Source organism: Nicotiana attenuata, unplaced genomic scaffold (genome assembly GCF_001879085.1).
Source record: "Nicotiana attenuata strain UT unplaced genomic scaffold, NIATTr2, whole genome shotgun sequence".
Taxonomy (NCBI): Eukaryota; Viridiplantae; Streptophyta; class Magnoliopsida; order Solanales; family Solanaceae; genus Nicotiana; species Nicotiana attenuata.
The window spans coordinates 18,766-30,430 of record NW_017674699.1 but is presented as its reverse complement, the minus strand read 5'-3'; the positions used below and the strand labels follow the sequence as shown (position 1 = coordinate 30,430).

Below are 11,665 nucleotides of genomic sequence, written 5' to 3'. Positions count from 1 at the left end.
GATATATTAGGTTCATGACCCAAAACTAATTGCAACGGGGAATATTTATGATAATTTGTCGGTCTGAGACGAACTAGCATTGCTGCATGCAAAATGGCGTGACCCCAAACAGAAGTGGGCAACCTCGTTTTCATGAGTAACGGTCTTGCTGTCAATTGCAGACGTTTAATTAAAGACTCTGCAAGGCCATTTTGAGTGTGAACATGAAGCTACAGGATGTTCCACTTTTATCCCAATTGATAAGCAATAATCATTAAATGCTTGGGATGAAAACTCAGCAGCATTATCAAGTCTAATAGACTTAATTGGATTATCGGGAAATTGTGCCCGTAATCGAATTATTTGTGCCATTAATTTTGCAAACGCGAGGTTGCGAGATGACAATAGGCACACATGGGACCATCTAGAAGATGCGTCTATTAAGACCATAAAATATCTAAACGACCCACTAGGTGGGTGAATAGGTCCACAAATGTCCCCTTGTATACGTTCCAAAAATGCAGGGGACTCAATTCCAACCTTTGTTGGTGATGGTCTAATAATTAACTTGCCTTGATAACAAGAAGTGCAAGAAAATTCATCATTTAAAAGAATCTTTAAATTCTTTAATGGATGCCCATTTGAGTTTTCTATAATTCGTCTCATCATAATTGATCCAGGGTGTCCCAATCGATCATGCCAAAGTACAAAAGTATTGGAATCGGTAACCTTTTGGTTTACAATAGAATGTGCCTCAATTGCACTAATTCTTGTCCAATACAGGCCACAAGACAAAGATGGGAACTTCTCAATAGCCCTTTTCTGGCCAGAGACATTTTTGGTAATGATGAGATATTCAAGATTATTCTCATCTATTGTCTCAATATGATATCCATTTCTGCGGATATCTTTAAAACTCAACAAGTTCCTCTTAGACTTGGAGGAGAACATTGCATTCTCTATAATAAGTATTATTCCCTTAGGCAGAGTTATAGTAGCTCTTCCAGAGCCTTCAATTAAATTACTACTACCAGAAATTGTAGTAACATCTGCCTTACACATACTTAAATGAGAGAAATATTTCTTCTCTTTGAATATTGTATGTGTCGTACATGAATCAATTAAACAAATATTTGATCCAAGTTTGCTTTGTAGGATATCCATGTCTGCTTCCAAAACGAGAAGATATTGGAGTCATATTAGCACGTTAACGAATAATTCAATGGTTAAGTAACGAAAGGACTTCCTAAATTAAATATGTTAAAAAGATGTTCAAAGTTATACATGTAACCTTAATTGATATCCTCCTTGAAGAAAGGTCAATGATGCTTTATCATATTACTAGGCTTACAAAGAATTTGCTTGAACACAAATATTAAAAGTGCAGCAACAAAGAATTTGCTTGAACACAAATATTAAAAATGCAGCATATATTTCCGAACTGCTATCGAATTGCTATTGGTACTAATTTTCTGTTTTAAGCAGAATAATATAATACTAGTATTTAAGTATTGAAAAATAGAAACAATCTAATTTGGTACTACTAGTAAATATTGAAAAAAAAAATTGGATGGTAGTGACCAAACTGTTATTTTAATGAAAGAGATACATTTAAAACAACTGTACATGTTGCCATATTTTAGTCAAATACGTGTGTAAAAGAAATAGACAAGCTACATACGTTCGTTTCTGTTGTTTAAGTTTTCATCCTCTCATACAGTTAATGTCAAAAGAATCACTTAAATATCCAGGAAAACCAAGCAACTTTTAACATTATCTCATAAAACAAATAATACGATTGATACTAATGACTACTACTCATGTAAAAAACTATCATTACATGATGTTTATTACCTACTATGAATATGTAAAAATAAAAATCAAACTACTCAATCATCTTTAACCACGGATCCATCACCGATCAAGTGGTCTATTTTTCCATCAGGGCGCTCAAATAAGTCTGCCACATCCAAGTGGGTGATGTCAAAATCATTGTCAGAGACAAAATTGGCTTCACGGCCTTTATTCTTTAGAGATGCTTGATAAAGCTTAACCAAATGTCTTGGTACACGATAAATATTTGCCCAATGCCCTTTTCCACCACAACGATAACATTCAGTTTCTGAACCATTTGCTTTTGGCTTCTCATCTTTCCCTTTCCACTTTTTGTGGTTATTTCTCTTTGGGGGATGATTAACACCAGGAAAATTTCTTCCTTGTCGACGGCCACGACCACGACTACGATCATGACTACGAATAGAGTCACGGCCTTTTCCACGCTTAGCATAATGGGAATACACCTCATCCACTTCAGGCAATGGTGTAGACCCAGTGGGTCGATTTTCGTGATTTCTCATGAGCAAGTCGTTGTTTCGCTCAGCCACAAGAAGAAGAGAAATCAGCTCAGAGTACTTTTTGAAACCTTTCTCTCTGTACTGCTGTTGCAGAACCATATTGGAGGCATGAAACGTTGTAAACGTTTTTTTAAGCATATCATAATCACTGATAGTATCTCCACAGAGTTTCAATTTAGAAGTAATTCTGAACATCGCAGAATTATATTCAGAAACAGACTTAAAGTTTTGGAGCCTCAGATGAGCCCAATCATATCGTGCTTGTGGAAGGGTGACCAACTTTAAGTTGTCATATCTTTCCTTTAAGCCATTCCACAAAGCAAGTGAATCTTTGACTGTGAGATATTCTATTTTCAACCCTTCATCAAGGTGATGGCGCAAGAAAATCAAGGCCTTAGCACAGTCTTGGGTGGATGCTTTAGTTTTGTCTTTAATGGCGTCTCCAAGACCCATTGCATCTAAATGGATTTCAGCATCCAACACCCATGTCATATAGTTCTTGCCCGAAATTTCAAGGCCAACGAACTTTCTTTTCATAATGTCAGTCATAATTAAAAAGAGGAGAAAAATTACCTTAATCTTCTCAAAGAGCTTCTTGAGACGGTAGAGTCTCGTGCTGATAACGTGTTATAAAATAATAAAAGAACAAGAGTAATATTGCAGAGAAAGAGAGAGAGGGAATTCTTATTGAATTTTTGGGATTAATTACAATGGAAAAGAACCCTCTATTTATAGGGAGAGGTTGACTTAGCAACCAAGTAATAAACCCTAGAATCTCTCTAAATATGGACATTCACCATAAATAGAATTCTATTTATAACATTATCACTATTTAATCCTTATATTATAATCCCGTCATTATGATCTCAAAATAGCTTGTTTCTCTATCAAACAACAATGATTGCGCTAACCACCGTCAAAACTCGTCAAATTGTACGAATAAAAATTCTTTACTATATCAATGTGGTATATGATTCAAATCCTTACCACAACTAGCAAAAGTAATCCATTCTAAGAGGATAGACAAAAACTGGGAAAATAAATTAAATAGGAGTTCCTACTAGATTTCCACAATTATTAGTTGAAGAAACAATATGTTTGGTTCGGTTGTTGGTGTTGTGCAAATGGAGGGATGTGGGGTTGGAACAAAGGCTTTGTCTGAGCGTTAGGTAAAGAATTAGTTGAGGGGTCCTTTGATGACCAAAGGAAAGGTGAGTTTAATGGGGGAGGGTGGGGGACACACCCATATGAACGAGATGGAGATCCATTCTTTTTCCTATACCATGTAGAATTTTATTAAAACCATTTACTCGACTAATTCAAATTCGTGTTATGTAAGACTCATTGAAGATAAAACCAATCTATTATAAGGTATTTCTTCATTTCTAATATTTAAACCCGAGACCTCTCTAATTTAGGGTGAAGTGATCTCATCCTTTCCAGCATACCCCTAGATGTTAGACGGAGATGCATTCAACAAGACTAAAACTTTAGCCATGGCCATGCTCTCTCACAATCATGCTAAAGCAGCTTTATCTTATTATTGTTGTATTATATTTCTTTCTAAATATTGGGTCCCTTCAATCTTCTACTCCATCTAACTTTGTCATGCTAATGTGATCTTGTCTCTCTTTCTCTTCATATAATGTATATGTATTATTTGACTACTGAGGATTATCTAATGTCAAACAATAAAGAAAACAAAGGGATAAGGAACACATTTTAAAATAGGACTCCTATTTTATTAAGAAATGTTGGATATAATAAGTGGGATACAGTGATAGAAATGTTGCATTCTCAACCAAATGGATGTCATCCTCCACTCCTTTTAACTTCTTTTTGAAACTAATGTAGTGAGGCTAACTGGGCTTAATTCGTTATTTTTAATTGTTTGCCTTTGCTTTACTGTTATTGTCTATTTATGATTTTCTTTTTCTTTTTTTTTTTTACTTTCTTAATTTGGAAGTAGTTAGCAACTTCCAATCACGTTTTTTCCCCCATCATTTGTTCAATTCAGAGAATATGCACTTCGTGGCATATTTCTTGTTTTAGACAAAATGCTCGTTAGAAAAATGTGACTTATAGATAAACAAAAAAATGTGTTAATAACCCGTTTTCAGTAGCAGAGCTATTAATTCTAGAAGGGAATCAAAAGAGTAAGAATGTCACACATGAAAGTTAAATGTGGCATAAAACAATTCTTTGAATTACATTTGTCACTACAAATAAATCTTTCCTTTTGTGGGTTTTTTTTTCTCCGATTTATACGGTATAATTTTCTGACATAGGGGTAAGCCCTTTTGTGTCCACCTAACTCTGCTCGTTTCTATTCTACTCGGAATTGAATATAAATGGAAAATCTGTAAATATTAATAGTGCAATATCATTTCATAGCACGTTTTTTGTTGCTAGCAAAGGAGCTAGTAGTTATAGCCCAAGACTTGTACTTTTTAGGTGTGACCACAGCTTATCTTCTTTTTAATTCAAATGATTGTGGGGATTGAATGAAAGTTGAAATTCAGTTGAGAATTAAAGAGAAGTGTTGTTATTTGAGTGGCCAAAAGAAGAGAAACGAGGATATGCAGAATTTGTTTGTAGCTGCCCCTTTATTTGGCTCTGTGTTGCCTTAACTTACTGTCAGGGAATCATTTGCAGCAAATGTTATCTGGGAGAAACGGGTGGCTGAAGGTGGAAACATTCACTGAAAGGATTTTACTATATCTTTTGACAATGACACTGCAGTTTTTTACATGCCATTTTAAACTGTTATAAATAAGTCAGGATTAGCGAGTGGTCTAAGGCGCGTTCTGGTCCTCGTGAGAGGGCATGGGTTCAAATCCCACTTTTGACAAATTTAACGAACCTTTTTATTTGACCCCACTCGTAGGAATACACTGGGCATGTTGTTGTTGCTGTTGTAATGCAATTTATATCGTTATAAAATGTTATTGACTTAAAATGTAAGGTACGAGGTAATATTAATATATAAAAAGATAGGGTAAAGGATAAAATAAAATTATTTAATAATAAAAAAGGGCAAGATAGGAGAAAAAAATAAGGAAACGACGCGACCACACCAAATCAGAAGTTTCACAAAATGACACTTTTCGTCGTTACGTAATGACGTATTTAAATGATACGATACAATACGATTTAAGTAACAATCAAAACAAATATTATATTTAAAGTAACAATACAATACAATACAATATGTAACATCAAATTCTATTTAAAAGTTATCTGTTAGTATTGGCTTTAAATTGATATTAACATAAAAACTATAGTATGAGATGCTATATAGAAGGAAAGCTCTGGAAGAATTCCTAATGACAATGATAAGGAGAGAGTTTCTTCTTTTGGCTTTTACCTTATCATCAAACCACAATGCTACTGTTTTGGATTAGATCATAGGATTTCTTAATTCTTTAGTCCCATTTCTTCTTTAATTTATCTTTTTGAACTCTCCATATCTCTCTCACTCACACGACATATCATGTGAGATTTTAGAGCCATTTCAATTTATGTTTGTTTTCTGATGCTGACAACCTCCACCACCAATAATGCCTAGTGTTTTTGTCTCCTTTTCTATCCACAGACAAAAGTAGTTTCATTCCTGAATTATGCTGGTGAAATATATCCCCTAACCCTGATCATTAGTTCATATTATTAAATAAACTATCGCCATAATAGCTTTCTTTCCATGCAATAACCAGATGATGAAAACCGTCCCTAAGACAGGACATGCCCTAATTGACGATTGACTAAGCGTGCTTTGGCAGATCGTAATAGATAAATTGCCTACAGTAACCAAATTGCCTGCAATAATCAGGGTGTTTAAAATCTTAAACATGTTTAAGTCCTGTGGGGTAAACGCCGTAATATCTGTTGTTGCAATGGCTTTTGATTCCTTTAGGATGAAAGAGTAGTACTATACTACTGTAGGGGACCATCATTCAACCCCACCACTGTTTCTTCTTATCTCCACATTCTTGATTTTGCATTGATTTGATATGGCTGTTTTTCCTTCCTGGCCCCTCAGGCCCTCATCTTCCTTCTCTTTACTAGTAGCTAGCCATCCTTTTCTCATCTCTATAAATCTCTCCTCTCCATCTTTGTTGAGGTTCACAAACCAACCAAACAAGACTTAGTACAAATTTTAGTTGATTTTAAACTAAGCTACTCAGTCCCTTCATTGTCAAACCACTACAATAATAATAGAGGATTTTGTGTAAACATGTTAAGCTGCGGGGAAATGAGCGTTCTTGAGAGACAGAGAGCAGTTTTAGAACGTCTTTATAGCCAATCCAAACAGCAGCTTTCTTCTCTGCCTCTGCAAAATCTTGCTCAGTTTAACAATTTGATTACTGAGCAAATGATGGGCAGCCTTGACGTTCCAATTGACCAACGAATGAACGAGAATTTTACTAACTTCAATATGTTTGGGAGAGAACATGATAAGGGCATAATAGGCTATGGTTTTACCAATAATTGGCAAGAAACAGCTCGTCCCACTTTCTCTACAGTCTCGAATTCATCCATTACAACAGTCTCTCCGCCGCCAGAGAAAGAAATAGATACAATTGTAGCTCCGAGAGGAAATGTGGTGTCAACAAAGAAGAGAAAAGCAGAGGTTTGTAATAGTACATTTACTTTAGTTTATCAATTCATCAATCAACTATGCCTTAATCCTAAACTAGTTGTAGTAGCTATATGAATCTGGCACATTTCATTCATATATTCTTGTGTATAATTCACTTAAAACTAAAAAGGCTTTGTTTTTATTGTATTCAGCAATTTTCTGAGGAAGAGGATTGTAAAATCAAGAGACCTCAGTCAGAGATTAGTGAGAAAAGCCAAAGAGCTGCTTCAGGGAATAATTCAAAGGAGAATTCTAAGACATCAGAGGTTCAAAAACCTGATTATATTCATGTCAGGGCACGTCGTGGTCAAGCCACTGATAGCCACAGCTTAGCAGAAAGAGTAAGTACATAAATATTATGCTAGTTTTGTGACACAGAGTGACTCGAACTTAGGACCTAATGTTAACCGTCTCATTTAAAGTTTAAACTGCTAGAAAGAGACGTTGCAGTAGCAATTGGCTTAAGTTTTCTAAATGAATTTTTGCAGGCTAGAAGGGAGAAAATCAGTAAGAAGATGAAATATTTACAAGATTTAGTCCCAGGTTGCAATAAAGTGACAGGCAAGGCTGGAATGCTAGATGAAATCATCAATTACGTTCAATCTCTACAGAAACAAGTCGAGTTCCTATCAATGAAACTTGCTACTCTAAATCCTAGGCTTGATTTGAACACAGATAACTTTTTCACCAAAGATTTCCCCTCTTACATGTCCAATTTTCCAACAATAGATGTTCCCACATTTTCAGAATATAACTTAATCCAACACCAACAAATGTTACCCCAAAGAAGGGAAAACTGTTTAATGTCATTTCCAGAAGCAGATTCTTCCCCTATTACGGTAATTTCTTCATCCGTTTCTTCTGATTTCAACTTCTTGGTAAAAAAAAAAAAAAGAAAAACAGTTACTATGAGATACATATGAAATTTTCCTTGTACCTAAAGTGGATATATAATATATGTTACTGTTATTATATTGCAGGTAGTACAGCAGCAGCCAAATTTTGAAACTGATTTGCAGAGCCTTTTTCAGTGTCAGCTTTAACTAGTTAAGGATGATTGATCAACAAATATTCAAGTGCAGAATGGTCTTGATTATGGTGCCTTTCCATTTTAAGTACTATTTATCTGGGATTGTTCATTGAGAAGCAGAATTAGAACTCATTCCACTAGCTCCTGTATAAAAAATTCAACAACCTTTTAAATGGAGTCAAGAATTTTTGAAGTTAGCAACTACGTTAGTCGACCCTCACAAATCTCATCCTTTAAGAGAAATTCTTACATTTTACACATTTATAAGGCATCTTGTAATCTATTCATATGTATAGCCAAAGTTGCAGTAATAAAAGATTGATCTTGTAATCTTTCTTATTCCTTCGCTCATCTTATGTTTGATCAATTTAAGAACTCAAATCTTTGAGTGATCCAACATTTGTGATTGAGACAACCCTTTGAATTATAAGGTAAACAGAAAATATATTTATTAATAATGAAACAATTAACAAGAACAACCTAAAGAAGCATCACTGTAAGCTGAGATGTAGGGCAAGGTACTATAGCAGTTTTTAACAAGTGTTGGAGCAAGGAAAGAAAGGAGGTATAAAAATCAAGTCCGTCTTTCTCTATATCGGTAATATCATCAACTTCATTCTCTAATAACCGGTCCTAACGAGTCGGCATAACCACTGCTATTTCATCTGCAACTCTTATCGTTGATGGAATAAGTATTTCTTACTCTTGTTGTTCCAAGTGTTAGAAAATTTGTTATGGGGAATAGGAGTTAGCTTGAGGCGTGTTAGGACACTATCCTTAAGGATAATTTTCGTCCATACAATAATAAATAAAATTAGGCGCATCCCTCAAGATTCGTTATTAAACTAGGAACAAAACTAGCAGAAATCAAGAAAGAAACTCAGCATATAGGAGGAAGAAGATAATTCAGAAAGTTGTGTCAGAAAAGTTCTTCATCTCTCCAAAACCATATTTATATAAGTGTAGCTCCAACGGCTATATAACGACTAGTTTGACATTATTAAAGGTTAAATAATTTACTAAATAATACGTAAACATAAAAATAATATTTCAAAAAAAAAATTCAAATCAAGATGATGGACATTCCCTTTTGAGATAACACTAATTTTTCCAATATCATTGAGTCTTCACTAGTTAAACCTGTCCAGTATATTTCCTTTTCGGCTCATACTATTACCTAGATTCCTAAACTTGGAACTATAGAAAAAGGATATCATATGATATTATAGAAAAAAAATGAAAAAAAGAGAGGAGAAATACTACTGGCAGGAATTGATGAGCAGTGGTTGAGTGGTCCATCGCATCTTTTTTGGTTGTCACTTGTGCCTTTGCTTCTGAATAATGCTTCCTTTTCAATGGGGACAAACAGGGCCAATTTAAATGGGACAATCACCTAATCAACTTCCTTGCGCACATGACAAACCAACAATGTGTATTTGGTGTTATCAAACCAATAAATGCAAAATTTATATTTATTAATGTGTAAGTTTAATGTTTAACTGTTTAATTTGGTGTAAATACCAAATGAGCCTAAATTTTTCAAGTAGAGATGGTGGCAGAACAAATCTTTGTGAAAGAATCTTTTTTCTTCTTTTTCTTTTTTGCAAGTGCAATACATCCATTGAACATAGGACCAAGTCCCAGACTGTAAAGAAAACGAAGAAAAAATAAAAAAGAGAACAAGATATGCTTCAAGTGCAACTGCTGCTTTCTTCTTTTTAATTCACATAGTTAACAAAATATAATAAAGATTTAACTAGACAAAATGATTCGAATATGTGATGCTATGATTCGATATCCTCCTTACATTTTCTTGTTCTTAATTTAATTGTAGATGCTGAAATTTGCGGGGATCGAAAATAGGATATTATGTTGAGATCATGGAAAATAGTACTCCCTCTATTCTAATTTATGATACTTCTTGCATTTCGAGATTCAAATTTCTTAATTTTGACATGCATTTGGACATAAAAATTTTTAGTTTTTCAAAATAAAACTCATATATTTAAAAGCTACGTAAAAAATACTATAAGTCCAAGGAAAAAAAATACAATAAGTCACAATAATTAATATATCAAAATATTTGAAAGGCATACGAAAAAATTACGGTCAAAGAATAATCCTTTTGACTCTCAATATTGAACAACTTCACGTATTTAGGACGGAGGGAGTAATAATTTTGTGGCCTTTTCATATATTTGGCCTATTTAATATTTACTAATTTCTGGACACGTGCGTTGCACGTGTATCCCATGTCAATCATTAAAAAATTTTAAAAATAATTTTATTGTATTAAACTATACACGAGTGTGATGGGTAAAACGAAATTTTTATGCAACATTATTTGACATCTTCTAAACATGTGGAGTTGAGGCTGGTAAGTACAGTGTGACAATGTGTAATGAAATTAATTTTGATGTTGTTAGGTCAAAAAATGTGATACAATCATATCTCACACCTAATATTTTATTTGAAACGATGTTCTCGATATATGTTTCATTCTCACGTTTCAATTGGTACATCATGACCAAAACTCTTGATATTTATGTAATTTCTAATTCACAGTTTGTACATACGCAGTTCGTATTATCCTCTGAGAATTATTAAAAAGCTTATGCATATCAAGAGAACAAAATTATAATATAATCAAATAAAATCCAATATTGTTCTTTCAAGAATCATTTGCATTTACGTCAAGGTCATTAAAAAGCTAACTATTGAGGTCAGTTCTTAGAATTCTTGCAGCCTTATTTTTTTCAACTAAAACGACCAAGCATGACAACCCTGATTGAAGAGCTCTAGCCCTTAGTTCTTCTACCACCTAGTAGTACTACTATATTACGGTTGTCAAATGGTATTGACTAACCCACCTAAATTTATATAATATAGAAAGATAAAATTAAATACAAATTAAAATTATTCAAATGTTAAACACATTAAGCATTTGCACAGGTTATTATTACCAAATCACTACAACAATTTATATTTTCCTTTATTATATATAAAAGACTATAATTTCCAACATAGATTCGAATACTATTTTCACAAAATTTATAAATAATCATATATTGATGCTTGTGTTATTTTTAGAATATCTAAAGATAATTTAATAAATACGAAGCAGAAATAGCCACCTAAGAAAATTTTAATTTAAAAAAAATCTTCCTAGAAATAAAATCACTAGAGAAATAAAAATAAATGTATACACACAGAAAAAAAGGTAGTAGTATAGTACTTTTTCCAACAAAACCTAAAAAGGCAATAAATGTACATCCTTTCAATTTTCATGTGCCAGATCTAGATTGTCAAGAAAAAATAGTTGTTAGCTTAGATGGTTAAACTATGGCAAAAATAATTGCTTACTTAGATGGTTAAAAGAGTTGATGCATGAGCAATATCAATAAATTTCATGACACGGACGTATAACTGAGCATCACATTGAATATCAGAAGATGAATATTGAAGAAGAAGAAGAAAAGAAGAAGAAAAAATTGGATATTAAAACTTCCCGAAGAGAACGTCAATGGTTCAATATTTTGATAATCTGTAAGTGTTGACATACACAAATACACAGCCCAACTGACAGCAGGCCCAGCCCAATAGTTGCACTATTTTCGGTTTTCAGTTGTATACTACTTAGTATGATAGCCCATTTTCTACACT

General features: G+C 33.5%; 1 protein-coding gene across 1 annotated transcript; it reads left to right on the top strand.

The window, feature by feature from the left end:
• Positions 1–6,232: 6,232 nt before the first annotated feature.
• Positions 6,233–8,344, top strand: LOC109219147 (transcription factor HBI1-like). The gene is made up of 4 exons (XM_019383577.1): positions 6,233–6,963; positions 7,125–7,313; positions 7,461–7,811; positions 7,953–8,344. The coding sequence occupies exons 1-4, from the start codon at positions 6,568–6,570 to the stop codon at positions 8,013–8,015; spliced, it is 999 nt and encodes a 332-aa protein (XP_019239122.1). The 5' UTR covers positions 6,233–6,567; the 3' UTR covers positions 8,016–8,344.
• Positions 8,345–11,665: the final 3,321 nt, after the last annotated feature.